Source organism: Manis pentadactyla, chromosome 12 (genome assembly GCF_030020395.1).
Source record: "Manis pentadactyla isolate mManPen7 chromosome 12, mManPen7.hap1, whole genome shotgun sequence".
In the NCBI taxonomy this organism is placed as follows: Eukaryota; Metazoa; Chordata; class Mammalia; order Pholidota; family Manidae; genus Manis; species Manis pentadactyla.
The window spans coordinates 92,964,551-92,983,108 of NC_080030.1; the positions used below are offsets into that span (position 1 = coordinate 92,964,551).

Here is an 18,558-nt window from a genome sequence, read left to right on the forward strand (position 1 = left end):
ATGCAGAACATGTTTCAAAATACTAAATAGTCCTTAAATTGTAATTTTAACTCTCTATTTTCTTTTTAAATGGTTGTCTTAAGATTTGTTTTTTCAATACTATAAATATATTGGTTAATGTACCCAAAGTGTTTGATTAATAAATGCTGGATGGACAAAAATATGTACTTATCTTGGAGAAATGTAAAATCTAGTCTAGACAGTGTGGTGTTGGTATAAAGATAAACAAATAGATCACTGGAACAGAACAAGAGTCCAGAAATTAACATATATATACATGGACAACTGCTTTTTGAAGAAGCCGCAAAGCCAACTCCATTGAGAAGGGATAGTCATTTTCACTAATTGGTATTAGAACACATGGACATCCATATGCCAAAAAAGGAAAGAAAAAAAATGAAATGAACGTCAATCCATATCTCACACCATATAAAAAAATTAACTCAAAACAGATCATAGGCCTACATGTAAAGCCTAAAACTGTAACTTCTAGGAAAAAAACTTATTTTTTGTAGGGGGAAGCACAAATGTGGTCCCACTTTTAGGGGAATCACAGGGGTCAGGATATCTGGGGTGCAATAGATAAGCCTCACCCTAGGAAAACCACTTTTCTGATCATGGTATCTCTCCTGCCAAGTAAGTATGGAAAAAACATTTATGACCTTGGGTTAGGGAAAGACTTCTCAGATACAACATTTTCCCCCCAAAATAGATACAGTGGTGTTAAAATAAAAACTTCTGCTCTCAGTTAAAAACATAAAAAGGACAAGTCACAGACTGGGAGAAAATACTTGCATATTTATTATATATCTGATAAAGGATTTGTATCCACAATATGCAAATAACTCTAAAAATTCATTAATAAGAAAACAAAAATCCAATTTTTAAAAAAGTGGGGGAAGTAAAATGATTTGAATAGACAATTCACCTAAGATTTATGGAAAGTAAATAAGCACATGAAAATATTCTCAATCATCAGGAAAATGTAAATCAAAACCACAATGAGATACTATTGCATCCCCACTAAGATAGCTAAAATTAAGACAAACAGTAAGAAGTGCTGGCAACAATGTAGAGACACTAAATTCTCATATGCTGCTAGCAGAAATGTAAGATGGTACAACCATTTTGGAAAACAGTTGTGTGGTCTCTTAAGAAGTTAAACATATATTGATTGTATTATCCCAGACATTCCACTGCTCTGTATTTACTCTAAAGAAATGAAAGCATATGTTCATACAAAAATTTGTACTCAAAGGCTCATGACTTTATTTGTAACAGTCAAAAACTGCAAACAACCGAAACATCCATCAGCAGGTGAATGGATAAAGAAACTACTGCATCTCAGAAACACACTATTGATACATAAAAGGTGGATGAATCTCAAAATAATTAAGCTGAGTGAAAGAGGCCAATTCAAAAAGGACCTACTTTATGATTCCATTTACACAGAGTTCTAAAAACTGTAAACTAATCTAAAGTGACAAATAGCAGATCCGTGGTTGCCTGGGAAATGGAAGAGATGGTAGGTGTGGGGATCAGAGGTATTAAGGGGTATGAGGGAACTTCTGGAGGTGCTGGGCAGGCTCATCTTGATTGTGGTGATGGCTTCACAGGTGTGCAGGTATGTCAACACTTATCAAATAGGTACACTTTATGTCAATTATACCTCAATACAGCTGTTTTAAAATACGTACTTCTCAAGGAAAAGAATGGTAACCTAAAGAGCTATAATTACTTTATTATCACTTTCCAAACAGCAAGTGTTAGAACAGAGCCAAGTAGGGGAGAAATGCCCTCAGGCTGTTGGGAGGAACCCAGGTGGTTGTTACAAGGGCTCTAAATGCAGACAAAGCAATTTAAAGAATTTGAAGTGAGTTCACGGATGTGAGGGGGAAGAGGCTCTCCAAGAGAGGGGAGCCCAAATGTAAGCAAAGTCTCAATGCCTTGCACGAACAGGAAAATATACATGCAATGAAAACTCAGAGCAACCACGTATGAAGGTGCACCTGCCATATGCAAAATACTGTGCTAGATGCTCCACACACTTCATCCCATTCATACTCCTTCAGGAATAGATATTATCATCCCCGTTTCACAGTTGAAACTCAGGCTCAGGAAGTTCGAGTAACATTCAAACTCAGGATTGACCTATACAGTGTATACATTCTCTCTCTGCTGGGCAATACTGCCTCCGAAGAAAACAAAACTCCGCATGTAAATTATGTACAAGCACAACAATATTTAAGTATCTATAAATGTCTTTGTTTCCTCCCAACTCATACTGCTGGATGTCTACCGATTTTAACTGCCCTTGGGCAAGGTCTCCAAGTCTCATGTGGCATGATGATGCACGCTGGTGCCCTAGAGGTTGGATCTCCTCCTGGGAGAGGGGAGGTAGTGTACACGCATGTTTACATACAGAGTGTCTGGGAAGCAAAATATACATGCAGCTGTAAAGGACATACACAGCTGAAGTACTTCCTTTCCCTGCCAAATTCAAGCATGGGCTACCAACTGCAAACAGCTGGGAAACAGGCCGGATCAGTAAGTGTACCATCAGTTCTGTGGAGATCCCTTAGATCTATGCAGATGCATTTTATCCTGTTTAGCTGGTGTATACCGAAATATACCATGAGCCACGGACTTCACCCGACATTTCTACAAACTTTACCCACCCACTGGGGAGGTGTAAGTCTCTCCCCTGAGGAATCTCTCGGGGGGTCCAAGTCATAGGGCTGGTATGTGGTGGAGTCCTCACCCAGGGCCTCCACCACCGACTGGATGGCATTCAACAATAACCGCAACAAAGAAAAATGAAGAGACTAGAAAATCAGAGTACATTATGAAAAATAAAAATACTGCAAGTGAAACTCTCTTAGGTTCACTTACACATGTGGGTGCTGGTTCACAATATTTTTTATTGTGGACCACAGTCAAACAATTTTTGTAGGCCACTGCTGTTGATTAGGTGAGATTTTGTTTGTTTAAAAGGGAAAGTTCATTTGCTCAGTAACCAAATAGGATGCAAGCACTATCATGACAAATAAACAGAAATATGCAGGTCAACATAAAGCATTAATTTTGTCCAAATGAAGGGAAATCCCTTGAAGTGTCATGACAACATACTCAAATACTGCAAAGAAGAATCTTTTCTTCAACTGATTTGTACATTTCACTAAAATAAAAGGTAATGGATTAAGTGGAAATGAGGTTGTGATTTTTTTCTTAAAAACAAAACTCCAACTCTACTAATCCATGCCAGTTAAATGCCAGAACTGAAATTCCCAAATGAGGGCAAAAAGGGATAGAGTCAGCTACCTTTTTTCTTGAACAATCCACAGGAAAACGGTTACTGCAGGAACAGCGGGCACCCTATCAGGACTGACCAACCCATCCAGAATACTGTTGTACTCAGTTTCAGCCAGGAAAGGTTTCTTACCTCAGAAAGGACTACTGACAAAAATCTCCTCTCTATAGCCCTCTCCCAGGCTTCCCTCAAGTATTTCTGCTTCTGAACCCCTGAGGGGTTTCTCAGAGAGTCTCGGAGGGGGTCTTCCCACTTTGGGAATGGTGGCAATGAGCTTAGATCAGGAAATGGTCCACTCCAGCCCCCTGGAGAGGGCTGGGCTCTCCCCACCGGCATTTCCCTGAGCACCACCCACTCGCTCAGGACCACCCAAGAAAGGGGAGAATGTGAAGGAGAAGAAACTACAGGAGGACTGGAGATTAGAGATGGAACCCCAAGAGGGCTCTTTAAAAGTGTCAGTGGGTTTGGAGGAAGTTGCTGGACGGAGGTGAGATTCACAAGGGGGCAGATTGTTCTGGTTTCATACAGGTTCCCTGAACATCCGCCGAGAGGATACAGGGCTGAGCTGGCGGCTGCAGACACAAAGAAAAGATTCAAACATGCATTCCCTGGTGATCAGAGGGGAAAATAGACAAGAAAAAAGGGCAGTTACAACACGCTGCTCTCTAGGTGTTAAGGGCTCAGGGAGAGAGAGCTCCCTGGACAAATAACATCTGTGTCTGAGGTCGAAGAGATGGAGACAAAGGTAATGCCAGGAAGATATTTTGGCCTTCCTGGAGTTTGAGGAATGTAGTTTCAATGCCAGAAAGGCTGCACACTGCGCAACAGCTTCCCAGAGCACTTAGAATGCCATCAGAATGCCTTCCTCCCCGCAAGAGGCCCCACTGGGCTACCCTCTCTCCCCATGCCTGGGTCAGCCAACCCACTAGTTCCCTACCTGCAGCCTCACTGGCCTCCTGGCTGCACACCTCCTGGCTGCACACCTCAGGCCCTGGACTTGCTCGGCCCTCAGCCTGGCGGGCTTTTCCCCCAGGCTTCCCCTCGCCTTCTTCCCACCCCGCCCAGGGCAATTTATTTTATCCCCTCGCATTGAAATCAGGCTCCATCACTTCCTAATAATCCTGCAACTTCTTAATCATACTTATTGCTATCTTTTTACTTGATATGTCTGTCTTTTTTGTGTATTTACTTACTTGTCCATCTCTCACATAAACACTTACTGGAGACTGAGGCAAAATACAATGTAGCAGGTGGTATGAGTTCAATAAATATCTTTATATAAATTGGGGGGAAGAGGGGACCCTCTTGTCCCCTCCTGGTGTGAGCCGGGAGCTCTGTCCTTTCACTTTATCTCTAAATAAAAGCCTGTACCTTGCAAAAAAGAAAAAAAAAATTGGAGGGAAGAGGTTAGCTCGGGAATGAGATGCTGGGAAATTTGGATCTTACTCTGAAAGCCAGAAGGAATTCACTTAGGATTTTAAGGGGAGACTAAGACGATCAGATTTACACTTCAGAAGTTCACTCCAGATACAGACTCCCTAGAGGGGGTCAGTGTGGAGACACTGAAGGGGTCTAGAATAAGCCACTGTGGCATAAAAATTATATTGAGCTAAAGACATCTGAGTCCATGGAAATCGCTTATTTTCCTAAAGCAGAGACTCCCCAAGGAACTCAAATGTCATCAATCTCTTTCTTGGGAGCAACTGTAATCATCTCTTGCTGGAGACTGAGACAAAAGAGAAGTTGCACCACATCAGACAGACACTGTCACAAGACTATCAAATCTCCCACCTGCTCTCCTATGGGCCTGCTTATCTTTTCAAGAAGTCATTTGTTTTATCATAAATGCCCTTTCCCCAACCCGCTTCTACAAAGTCATGTGTTCTCACAGAAGTGCCTTTCTGCCCTTCCCCATTAGGATGGTACAAAACTGGAAATTCTAAACACCTCATTTCGAATATTTTGTGAACTCTCATGCATTAGTATGTAATTAAATCCTTTCTTTTTTTCTTGTTAATCTGTCAGTTTAATTTGCAGGCTCCCAAATCGAAATGTAAGAGAATAGAGAAAGTTTTCCCTCCCAGACAGCAGTTACGAGGCTGTTCTAGAACACAAATGAGAAATGGAAGAATCAAGGCGCAGGCTGTGGAAATGGTCAAAAGGAACAGATTTGTGACAAGTTCAAATGGACTCAACAGTGTTTGGTGATTCACAAGTCCACAAGGGCCCGTGTGCCAAGCAGCCAGAGGGGAGGTGGGAAAGTAACTCAAGGTGTTGAGTCTGGAGGGCCTGTTGGCCTGAGGCTCAAGGGAGGAATGGGTTCAGGGCCTCCAAAGGGGGTCAAGGGTATGAGACTGCAGACAGGTCTGGGTGGGAATGCAGACTGCAGAGGCAGTCCCTGCCCTGACAGTCCCTTTTCACCCTGAATGGGCTGGCTGAGGGTAAAGGCACATTTGAGAGGTTTTAGCCATAGTCACTGACAACAGCTCAAACCAGCTTGCTTCAACCTCTTATCACAAGCACTTACTACTCCTGACCTCCTGTATAGCACAGTGTCATCTCTAATCCTCCAGTTGGTCACATTTATCCTTTACAGATGTAAAAACTGGGGCCTTAGTGCCTACCACATACAATAAACACTCAAGAGATGTCTGTTGCTTGGGATGACTGAATGAGAGAGACTGAGCAGAATTTGAAGCTAAATTAACTAAAGCTTTAAAAAGAAACTTCCTATCTGACTTTGGCCCAGACTGGCACTTGGGTATCAGAAGGATGAGCTGTCTGCCTAGGTAAACTGTACCTACTTGTGGTCAAGGACACTGCAAATACCTTAGCTATCTTGCGCTGGGTCCTAAAATTTCCCAAAGAGCCCAGCTTTGTAACTAGACTGCTGGAGACCCCGGGAAAACTAAACACCCCCAGGAACAGCACTAAGGGGAGGAGGTCACCTAACTGAGCCAGTCAGTCTTTAACACTGCAGGCTAATTACCTAATCAGTAACTGGCAAAGCCCTTCAAAAACCAACAGGCCTTATATAGTAGGAAGTGAAAGCTGGATCAGTGCCTTGAACACAAAGCTGCCTGGAAGCCACTCCTGGTTAATCTGTGGGTTGGGAATGTTCACCAAAAAAAAAAGGAACCAGAAGTCAGGAAAATGGGACTTGAAGGCCAATGCGTACCTCTTCACAGTTCCAATAGGGTTGGCTCTGCCTTAATGAGCTCAAGGGATTTTTTGGGGGAGAATAAAATATCATATGAAATGCACTTCATAAATTCTGTATTTATACGACTGACAGCTATTACTGTAGGCTCCCTCTTATCCATGGTTTCACTTTCCCTAGGTCAATCTCGGTCCAGAAACAGATGACCCGATCCTCCTTTCAACATGCCATCATAAAGTCAACAGTAGCCTAACTACGTCACAACGCCTACAATGCCTATGTCATTCACCTCACTTCACCTGATCGCATAGGCATTTTATCATCTCACATCATCACAAGGGTGAAAACAGCACACCAAGATACTTTGAGAGAGACCATAGTCATGTAACTTTTACTATAGCACATTATGATAACTGTCCAATTTTATTATTATTGTTGTTAATTTCTTAATGTGCCTAATTCATAAATGAAAGTTCACCATAGGTATGTATATATAGGGAAAAAATAGTATATATAGGGTTTGGTACTATCCAGTTTCAGGCATCGACTGGGGGGGGTCTTGGAGCAGATCGCCTAAGGATAAGGGGGACTACCATATAATTAAGGAAAGTTCTCCTAGAGGTGACACTTCTCAACAGGTCCAAAATGGGAAAAAATAAAGATTTAATGAAAGAATTAAAATAATGCAGTGGCAAAGGAATCGCAAGTAGAATGGTTTAGAAAGTACTGAGTTAGTGACAGAAGGGGGTTCAAATCCCAGCTTGGCTATTTACTACCTATGTGAGCTCATACATATGTCCCCAGCCCACGAATCTTTACTTCCTCATCCATCAGTCTGTCACGGTGTGTGTGCGTGCACACACACCTCCTTTTTCTTTTTTTCCACAGCCCAAGCCTAGGTAACCAGAGGGTCTTTTGTGGAATGGGACTACAGTGGGAGCTCACTCAGCTTAGAGGGAAAGGTAGAATTCCCTTGCTATTAGTATTCTGGGGGGTCCACAAAGGTTTAAGGTTTATATACCTTTGGTTTTAGGAAGAGGCCTCTGGTTTGCTTCTATTTGCACATCATCTGCAGCTCTTTCCATTTCTGATCAATGGAACTATTTATACATTCAAGGCCCAGGAAGGAGTTCAGTAAGAAATTCCAAGTTAATGGGAATTAAATATATGAGTAATGGTACCATTTCTAAAAGAATATGCAAAATCATGAAGATTCACTGTCCACTTCATTACTTAGTAAGGACAACAAAATGCAAACAGAACATACATTTTCAAAGGCATAAAGGCTTTTGAAGGTGATTTTATGCACTAGGGAACAGAGCTGGAGTCTTCCCCTGAGATCCTCACGAGGAAAAAAGTTGACTGGCTCCCTGGACACATTCAGCCAGGAGTGAAAAACCTCTTTGTCTTGTGTGTCACAGCAGAACCAGGGAAAGCCACTGTCATTAAGAGAGCTTTAAGGCTTTTGCAGAGGAGGGAGAATAAAGAAAAGGTTTTTTGTTTTTTTTAAAAAAGGTAAGGTAAAATAAAGGAGGTAGAGAATAAAGAAGAAAAATGAGCAGGAAAGTGGCTGAGGCAGGAAGTGAAATAGAGTCATCAACAATGACTGTGGGGGGTGGAGGGGCTGAATAAAGCAGAGGGTGAGCTGGGATGATACTCAAACACCTGGGGAGAACCGATCTGTTAAACTCAGAGCCATTGCCCTTATCCAGAACTCCAGAACTTGCTGTTTCTTGATCCCTTTTTCCCATTAGACTGCCCTCTATCTGTTCTAATATTAAAATGTAAGAAACTTCTGATAAAAGTAGAGACTCAAGATTCCATGATACCCTGAACAACTGACGTATGTTTACAAAGTATCTGATATGTAAATATGATCTCTCTAAATATATGTATTTGAACAAGCACTATGCCTAAGGTGTGAGACTTTGGTCACACTTTTTTTTATCAACGTGTTGTTAATATATAATCTTATGTTGGTTTCAAATGTCGATCACACTGGTTCAACAGTCCCCGTGATCAACTCATACTGTGATTGCAAATTACTGGTCACAAAACTATTCTGTATTTCCACCTGTTCCAACTCTTCTTTAGCTTCGTACTTGCCAGGGCCACAAGGGAGTCCAAGAGATTAGCTACAGCCAGGGCTGTAGTCAAGCCAACTCTTTTTGGAGAAGGGAGAATAAAAGGAAAGGGACTTACATTTCTACAAACTTGACCTTGTCTTAAAACTTTGATAGTTCTAGCTCATGTTGTGGCTACAGAAGTCTCCTGGCACCTGTGAGCCACAGTTTCAGAATCATGAGAACAATGATCTTTACTTACTCTTAAGGAACAATGAGAGATGAATCCACTAAATAACTTTTTAATTATTTTAAGAAAAAAAAAGCCAACACTAATTGTTAATAGATGTAAATTGCTGGATTCATCACATTCACACTGATCAGGGAAGTATCACCTGATGACCCTGGGTTTGCTATGCCTCTGGTAACCACCTAAACTGTCACTTCCTCAGCCCCTGAGGGCGCTCACAGGCTGCTATGGCAACAAAACCGCACTTGGCTGGACTGGGTGAGCCGCTGTCTCAGCCAGGTCTCCCCTAAAAACTGGAACTCTTGGGAAAAACAACTTTGCTTTCTGGTTAAATATGATCTTTCAATTCCTTCCCTTTTTATAGTTTTTAAAACAGTAATTTACTAGAGATTTGAAGTCCATGTGGCTAAAAGCAATTATTTTTGGTTCAACTGTTTTTAATGGCTTAATTATTTATTGCCCTCTCTGGAGTTTTATCTGGATCCTGGAGACTGAGGGTGAGACTAACCTTATCTCTGATTAACTACCCTGAAAGGGGGGTTGAGAAGTGCTCCAATCGGTCCTTAACAGAATTAAAGTGCCCAGTAACACTCCTGCTATTCGTGGTGAATAAAATTTAGAGTGCAAGCCAGAGAAACGCAATTTAAGTCTCACCTTAGCTGCACTGCATTTTCAAACATTGCACAAGGTGGTAAAACTAGCAAGACATTCCGTTTAAAAATAAGATAGAGGTTCCTTATAAGACCAAGGGAAAGGAAAATCACACTACCCACCTTCAGTCCACATTCGTTTGCACAGCTCCTGATAAACTGCTTTGCAACTTACCTGGCACACCAGCCAGTCCTGTGTCCCACCCGCCAGAGTAGATTTCTGAAACTCATGGTGTAGAGAAAATGGAAATTCCACGGCCAGGATTCTCACCTGACCCTGGTCTGCTTGCCCACTGCACAAGTGCAAACTTCGCAGGTGCAGGCTTGCACACGTGTGGACAGGAAGTTATTATGGACTCTATATAAAGACCTCCATCCCGTGCCCTGCAACTGCAGGGCTGCGAGGTAGGGGATGGGACAAGCCCGGAGGCAGACGTGCTACATGCAGATTTGCCCTGAGGTAGACAGGACTCTAACGTTTGACCTACCACCATGAAAAGACTGGGTATAAACCCTTTCACTCCAAGAACGTTCCATTGTCATTTTTCGGTCTCACGGAATCCAGAGTAAATTTGCTCGGGGCTGAAACCCTCAGGCAAGACATTTGGCTAGACACATGGAAAAAGACCCAGGTATCCACTAAGTACTGGCACTAACCAACCCGGTTAGGAATATAAGGCAGACGAGGGTTCGTTAGAGAAATGCTTTGCTGACCGTTCAAAGTATACCATATTCATCTTTTCTGAGAGTAATCTCCCCACCCCAATTCCATTTCTTAAGTTTGAGAGTACGTATATGTAAATTTTACCAAAAATAACACAATTATAATGAATCATGTGCCCAGGGCCCATCAGAAATCGGCTTGATGCTTTGGTGGCACCCTGAGGTTCCAGGAATGGAAGTCCCAAGTCCTAACCTCCACTCCTGATTTCCCAGGGACAGTATCAGTTGGCATGACTGATACTGTCAGGGACAGTCCTTGCTCGAACTGCCACTGAGATGATTATCTGCTATTCTAGAAAGCAAAAAGTTCTCACTGATTCTGCATTCAGACCTAAAGCCCCCAAATTAAAACTAGGGACACGTGGAGAGAACAGCCTGAGATAACATAGGACGTCTCCTAAGAACAGACTACCTACACACAGCAGGCCAAGTGAAGAAAGGCCAGACCGCAGTATTGTTTGTTGGAGCAAATACTCATTTGTTGCTCCTCTTACCACATAAATATACTCAATGCTTTTATAGCAAGATTCCAGGTTGATCCCAAGAACTGAAAAGGGAGTATTTATTACTAAAGTAATGAAAAGCATCATCAGTTACAGACAGGTTTGCCTCTAAGTAGGAGCAGTGGGGGGAGCTTCCAAGATGAGGTCCCAGGGAAGCCCCTTGTTCAGGAAATCCCACCTCTCAGGCAAAGCTTTATTTTCTCTTCAATTTGAAATCCCCAAGTCGAATTTTAAAAGTGACCCCTTAAAGAACTGCAGAATACACAAACAGATCTTGTGCTTTTCCTGGACCCTCTCTAGCCCCCAGGACGATATCAAATTACAGGGCTCTTCTTCCCAGATATTCTCTCTTTATTTTACTTTTCTTTTTTAAAAATATCACACATGCACCCTATTGTGTGTCTATCAATTCAAATTCCTTGCAAAAGCAAGCCACCCTGAAGTCTCCTAAGACTCTAGGAGGAACTAACGATGCAACCTGAATAATAATGAAGCCACTGAACAATTTAATTACCAAAGGTAGCCCTAGAGACTGCAACAAAAGGGTTGAAAGCCTTCTTCCACGAAAATGTGGCCACATGCTCAACTGTGGGACCAATTACGGGAAGTTCAGAAGAGATAAGTGCACAGGTGCACAGGCCAGTTTAAGCAAATGGAGAAATTTGCACAAATCCTCCCTGGAGAAAGGACACTAGGACAAAGGGTGACTTGGGGAAAAAAAGGAGTTAGAAAGGTGACTTGGAGAGCTGCTTTCTCATGTAAAAAGGCTCAAGGTTTAGTTAACTTTCTTCTGTTCCTGATTAATTGAAAGTAGCACTTTGCTGTTATGTATAAAATAACAGCAAACTAACCTCCAGAGAAAGGCTCTCTATAGGACATTCAAAATAAATTCAATGAACTTTCAATAAAAGTTCTTCAAAATCAACAGGATGGTTGCTTTTCTCTCACACATGTTCAAAATGAAAATTTTAAAGTTCCTTCCTTAGGATGCCTACAGCTTCATCTAGACGTTATGTTTAATAGCCTCATTCTACTGATCTTTCCAAGTGAACTTAATAATAAAGGACTTTTTCCTTGCTTTGGAGGAAAACAAAAAGATGAACTTTTCTAAAAAGTTCTCAACTTCCTTAGGCCTTAAGAATTAAATGTAGGTAGCCCCCACAAGCTTAACCATTGCAAAAGTCTCGCTTCTTGAACAGCAAACAAGAGTTTGCTTTTGAGCGGCAATACATTATCCCCGCCCCGCGCTCACTCCACGGCAGGCACTGCCGTGCCCAGCAACTGCCATGGCCAAGTGGTGACACTGAGCAGAGATAAGGGGTCCTAACAACCGCATTTGCCTGGATCCCGGGAAACCCGCAGCCACTCGGCGACTCCCGTATCGCCTGCGCGCATCCCCCTGTAGCCCACGTGGACTGCCCCAAGACCCCTCCCGCGGCGACAAGGGGCAAGACTGACACTCGCAGCTGCCGACGACCCTGCCAGTCACGCTGCCGCGCGCTGCCTTTTTTTAGCCACGATATCTGACCCCAGCTTCAAGAGCGGCATTCAGGGAGAGGTCCCAGGGAGCGCCGGGCGGTCCCCTCACCCAGCCCCCGACCCTGCAGCAAGCTCGGGGTGAAGGGTGGGGGAGGCAGCGGCCCTGGAAGGGGCCAAAGAGCGCGCGCTCCTCCAGCTCAGACGCTTCCCCTCTGCCCCCTCCACCCATCCCCGCTACCCGCTCCGGCGCCCCTCCCCACCGCCACCCCGCAACTCCGCTGCCCTGGGTCCCCTCCAAGTCGGCGGCCCGCGCGCCTGGGGCGGGCAGACCGGAGGGACGGGACCCCGGCGGACTGAGGAGGCGCTCACCTTCCTCAGCGCCGCTGTCCGGGTCGGCGTCCGAGGACTCGGGCCCGTCCCCGTAGTCCGCCAGCCCCACCAGCTCGTCCTCCTCGTCGTCGTCGTCGCCGTCCCCCGGCGGCGGCTTCCCCAGCACCTGGCTCATAGCGCCCGCGGGTGGCGGGGGTCCCTGGTGGGGGCCAAGCCTCCCCGCCGGAGGGGCGCAACGAATTTCCCGACTAGGGTTTTGTCCGGAGGTGCGCGGGGGGCGGCGGTGGGGAGGGCCGCGCGTGCCCCGCGGGGTCGGCGTCCAGGGCTGCGCGCGGCGGTGCCGGAGCCCCGGGAGCCCCCCTCCCCGCCCGCCCGCCGGCGGGGGAGTCGGCCGGAGCGCGGCAGTTCCTCCCCGAGCAGGGCGAGGGAGACTGCGTGACCCAAGTCACCTGACACACTGCCACACACACTGCCACACACACACACACACACACACACACACACACACACACACGCACGGGCGCGCGCGCGCTCTCCCCAGCGCAGGCACCGATCGGCGGGGCTCTGGGCCGCGGCCGCGCGCGCCCGCGGGAACAGCAGGGTGGCCCGGGGGCCTCCGCCCACCCAGAAGGGCACACGGACCCACGCCGGGGCCTCCGCCGGCCGCGCAGTCACCTACCGCGGCTGCGCGCCAGGGGTCTCCACGCACCTTTTCTGCACGTGGACCCCGCCCGGGCGGGCGACCCGGGGGCTTGCTCACTCCGAGGACCTCCCGCACCACCCACCTCGGACGCACACGCCTTACCTTGGGCGGCCGTCTCCAGCTTTCAGTCCCAGGCGACGATGGCTGTCCCGAGTGGGCTGCGCCCCCCTCTACTTACCGCCGCACCTCCCCACCCCCGCCTCCAACACTGCCGCGCCCAGGCCCGCATCCAGAGCAGCGTGCCTTGCACACCCGTGGATGCTGAAGCGCCCCAAGAAGAAAACTCAAGGGAAACGCAACTCTGAGGAGCAATCTCCATAGCAATTGCCTTTTAGTGTGCGTTCATGGTTCAAAGTGCTTCCCACCAAGAATATTTAAAAATCAGGCCTACCCAAATGCAAATGTTCCTGAAAAAAAAAAAAACATGCCTCGCGGATGCCTAGACTGAATTATAATTCCCCAGCAGCTTTTCGGAAAAGGTAACACACTCAGGGCCAATGCACGGCCACCTCCTCCAGTCTCTTAGTTGCCTAGACTGTAATCTCACATCTCAAAATGTTTCAAGGCTTTGGGAGGGGATGGGTGAGGAGGGACAATTCTTATTTAGGAACAGCAGTAATGTGGGGGTGAGATTAAAACCTGCATTCCTCCACAAGCTTTTCACCGCAGGACATTCTGTACCCACCCTTCCTGGATACTGCAAAAAATCACGTGGACAGACTTCCTTCTGTCAAGCACAATAAGAAACAAACCAGCTGGCCAGCATGGTGATCAGATCCTACAGGTGCCAGTACCTCAGCAGGTGGTGTGGGGAGCAGAACAGGAGGGGAGCTGAGGCCTGAGACTCCTGGGGCCCAAGGGAGCTGCCTTTAGGGAGCATGTACTGAGCACCTACCAAATGCCAGAGGCTGGTCTGTGTGTGTGCTCAGCACAGTGTTTCTGCCCTGGAGGAGCTCTCAATCTAGCATGCCTTGGATTTTGTGGTAGTTGTGGGTGTTGAGATTGGTTGCAGACATCTCTTCTAAGAGGTGGCTGCTTCTAACTGGAAAGGTCTTGGGGTTTTCCAGGTGGAGGCAGCATAGTTTGGTATAACTATGAGTCAAATTTCTTCCCAGGATGAGAACAGATGGCACATGCAGAGATGTTACCGTACAAGGCTTTAAATGGAGGCACAGATTACAGGAGTGTGAGCAGAGTTTGGGGACTCAACATAGATCAGTAACGCTCGGAAGAGATTATCACTCCAAAACTAGTGGGAGTAAAGGAAGGGAGTGAACCCCAGAAGGGGGGCAAAACCAGGAGCTGATGAGGCAGCGACCGCTGCCAGAACCACCTCACGGCAAGGAGACAGAGCTGGAAGAAACAGCTGACCTCTCTTCTCACCCTACATTGTCCTGGTCAAACCCAGCGGGAAGCCAGAGGGCAAGGGAGGCTGGAACCTAGTCCAAGACACAGAGATTGGGTAGGGAGGCCAGAGAGAGGGTCTGAAAGTGGGATGGGGGGTGTGAGCGTGGGGGTGAGCAACAGGCTCTACTTGCTTTAATCAGAAGTTACTTGCGATAATTTCCTAGCTTTCATCCATGCTATAAAATGAAGTCCCAGGGAGGAAGAGCTCTCCCAGAGTGGGTTTAAGCTACCCCAGAACAAACCCACCAGCCTGGAGAAGGCAGTTGAGCTGGTCTGAGTCAGACTGCAGAGGGCTACTTAGGGGCCCTAGAAGCCAGTCCAAGGTCAGCCCAGACCACCAAGTCATCCCTGGGCTAGTTGCTGGAGTGTTTAGCAGGGAACACCAATAGCATATTGGAACACTCTGTAAGATAGTTGAGAATTGGACTGTTCTTGAGAAAAAAAGGAAAAGATTCATAAAAATATCAATAAAAGCCAAATCCTTAATTATGCTCAACTTCAAAGTGAAAGAGTCATAAACAGGTTTAAGAGATTCTAATTCACTGTCATTTCAGAAATACACAGTATGGATGAAGTCTGAGTAAACAAGGAGAAAACTTTATTGCTTTTCTTCTTTTGCTGCTATTTCAGTGCTGTCAGCTTTCAAATAAGCGATATGTTGAAAAATATCTTAGACATAGCAGTTCTTAAATTTAAAAAGTCACATCTTTCAGAATTTAAGTAAAAATAGAAAGGCACTAAAAATGGAAAGCCTTTGAGAAAGTGGGTGTGGGATCTGTTCAGTGCCTGGGTTACTGCCTTGAGCTCTCTGGTCTGGCCCTCAGACTATGTCTGCGATGTCACTCTGGGAGAGCTTTCTCAAGAATGTGAGGATTTTCTCTGGGCTAACTATGATTTTTGCTGTTGTATGTAACTATGGCAGCTTGCCATATACATGGTAGGTGCTTAATAAATGTGTTTGGAATGAGTTAAAAAAATAGAAGGGAGAAAGATAGATGGTACACGGCCAGCTTTCTACACAGTTGTGGCTTTTTTTTGAGATAAACTTGAGGAACACAAAGAAGCCAAATTTTGTACTTACTCTAAACCCTGGGAAATAGCAAAGTGAGGTAGACAGGAACTGTGAGCTACAGGAGTGTAAGGGCAGCTGACGTGCAAGAGATGACTTTTAGGCCTTCATCCCTTCAGGACTGCCTGAAGATATGAAGGAATTACTGTTAAATGCTTGTTTTATTTTTACTAACTCTCCCTTCTGAAAAACTCTTTTAACTTTTAGAAATATTTGTAGCATCATGAGATATAAGCTTTTTCTGTTGCCCATTAAAAGGTAAGCAACTAATATTTACTGAGATTTTCCATGAATGAGACACTGTTCCAAAATAATATGACCTTTAAAATATTCCCATTAAGTAAGTAATGTTATTGCCCTTACTTCAAAGATATGAAAACTGAGGTTAAACAATTAGACCAGTGTACCACATGGCATGGATGGGCAACTACTTGGGACTTTGCAGGATATTAGACCTTATTCCTATTTAATGGCTGAAGGCTGAAGTCAATTACATTATAGCCTTAAGCTGAAAAGGAGGAAAGGGAAATAAAGTGATGGTTCTCAGTCTCCTAGGTAAAGAAGCAAAACACACATCAAACACTCAAAATTGGCTCTGTTGTCTCAAGTTATTTAACTTACAAAATTCATCAAAAGGAAGAAAAAAACACGGAAAATCTTCCTAACCAACAATAGTTAGAAAACTACCTGTCTGGGTCAACTATACTTCAATAAAAAAATAATATTAAAAAATAAGATTTATAAGAGGACAAAAATTACTCATTATAATAAAATGGTTGAACATCATCACTCCTTTTATCAGGAACACAAATAGCCAGTGATTAGTACCCAGTGGTTTTTATGGCTATATTGTACTGCATGCTAAGCTAAAGTATAATTAAGTGTTATTGTTTAAAACTTGAATTTTAAAGGCCAGAAGTTTTGTGCCCTTTATTTTAGTGAATTATTTTGCTGTTACCAATTAGATGTCTTGTGACGAAGAACATGAGAGCTATTTCAAAGAGACCTGTACAATTTAGGCAGAATAATTACAGTCCTGGATAGGGCAAGCAATTAAATACAGCCTGCATCCTGCATCTGAGGGTATTTTAAGGCATTTGATGGCATTGTGCCTGGTTTGTGGGATTCACATGCTGAAAGCCTTTTAGGCTTTCTTTTTAAATATGTATTTAAAGCCATCAGTTCTCTCTTGAAGCTAACAAAAGAAACAGGCCTCTCCAAAGTCTTGCTGGACTCCTGCTAATCCAGAGAAGCCAACAGAATTTTTCAAGAGGGCACCTCAAGGTCTGGTTCTCCTAAAACAGTTGATGACCCGATGAAATCATTAAAAATAAATAAATTTCCACTGGAGCAATCCATTTTAAAGAGATTTTATTAAAACGATGTTTTGCTATTTTAATAACATGCCTATGGTAAAATGGCCATAGTGAATATCCAGTGAAATACTAGTTTCTCTCCCTCTCCTGATCTAGTTTCCTGGCTCCCCTCTACAGAGGGAAACCTATTGCTTTTATTTTTTTTATTTATTTATTTATTTTTAATAATTATTTTTTATTGAAGGGTAGTTGACACACAGTATTACATTACATGAGTTTCAAGTGTACAACACAGTGGTAGAACATTTATATACATAATTCTAGGTTCCAGCTATCACCCTACCAGGCTGTTACAATATCTTGACTATATTCCTTATGCTATACATTACATCCCGGTTTTTATTTTACCATTGGAAGTCTGTCCTTTTTTTTTGTTTTTGTTTTTGTTTTTGTTTTTTTGTGAGGGCATCTCTCATATTTATTGATCAAATGGTTGTTAATGACAATAAAATTCTGTATAGGGGAGTCAATGCTCAATGCACAATCATTAATCCACCCCAAGCCTAATTTTCGTCAGTCTCCAATCTTCTGAGGCATAACAAACAAGTTTTTACATGTAGAACAAATTCTTACATAATGAATAAGTTACATAGTGAACAGTACAAGGGCAGTCATCACAGAAACTTTCGGTTTTGCTCATGCATTATGAACTCTAAACAGTCAGTTCAAATATGAATACTCATTTGGTTTTTATACTTGATTTATATGTGGATACTACATTTCTCTCTTTATTATTATTATTTTTAATAAAATGCTGTAGTGGTAGGTAGATACAAGATAAAGGTAGAAAACATAGTTTAGTGTTGTAAGAGAGCACATGTAGATGATCAGGTGTGTGCCTGTAGACTATGTGTTAATCCAAGCTAGACAAGGGCAATAAAACATCCACGTATGCAGAAGATTTCTCTCAGAACGGGGGGGTGAGGTTCTAAGCCTCACCTCTGTTGATCCCCAATTTCTCACCTGATGGCCCCCCTGCGACTGTGCCTGTCTTAGGTTGTTCCTCCCTTGAGGAATCTTACCCGTCTCTGGCTAACCAGTCATCTTCCGGGGCCATACAGGGAAATGTGAAGTTGGTAAGTGAGAGAGAAGCCTTATTGTTTGAAAAAGTTAGCTTTTTACTTCTTTGCATATTTATGCCCTGTGGCTTCTATGCCCAGCATTTGTCTTGAGGTATCTTTACCACTTGGAAGAATTATGATACTCGGTAAATTTGATATGAGGCACGAATTCTATTTAAGGGTTGTAATTAGGAAGGAAGAAGAAAAGCTATAGAAGTAGCAGGTGGAAGAAAACATGGGAAGATTGATTATTTCTTTGATATATCTTCTTGTAGAGTAACTTCAGCATGTACAGGTTTTAAGCTACTACTTAAATTGCACACACACATTAACATAATAGGAGTATAGTTACATAACCAAAGCATACCTGTAATTACCAGCCATCTGCAGTGAAACCAAGAAAACCAGTTAGGCACCTTAGGCATTTGTGAAAACTTATCTATGATATGGTGGATATTGTCCAACTGAACTTGA

At 44.0% G+C, this 18,558-nt stretch overlaps 1 protein-coding gene and 1 pseudogene across 1 annotated transcript in view; both read right to left on the minus strand.

Moving 5' to 3' along the window:
• RRAGD (Ras related GTP binding D) overlaps positions 1-12,899 on the minus strand; it is a 36,951-nt gene extending 24,052 nt beyond the window's left edge. The window contains exon 1 of the mRNA XM_036882561.2: positions 12,508-12,899. Coding sequence (XP_036738456.1) covers positions 12,508-12,643 — 136 coding nt within the window. The 5' untranslated portion in view covers positions 12,644-12,899. The remainder of the gene's footprint in view (positions 1-12,507) is intronic.
• Positions 519-644, minus strand: LOC118910937 (U1 spliceosomal RNA; annotated as a pseudogene).
• Positions 12,900-18,558: the final 5,659 nt, after the last annotated feature.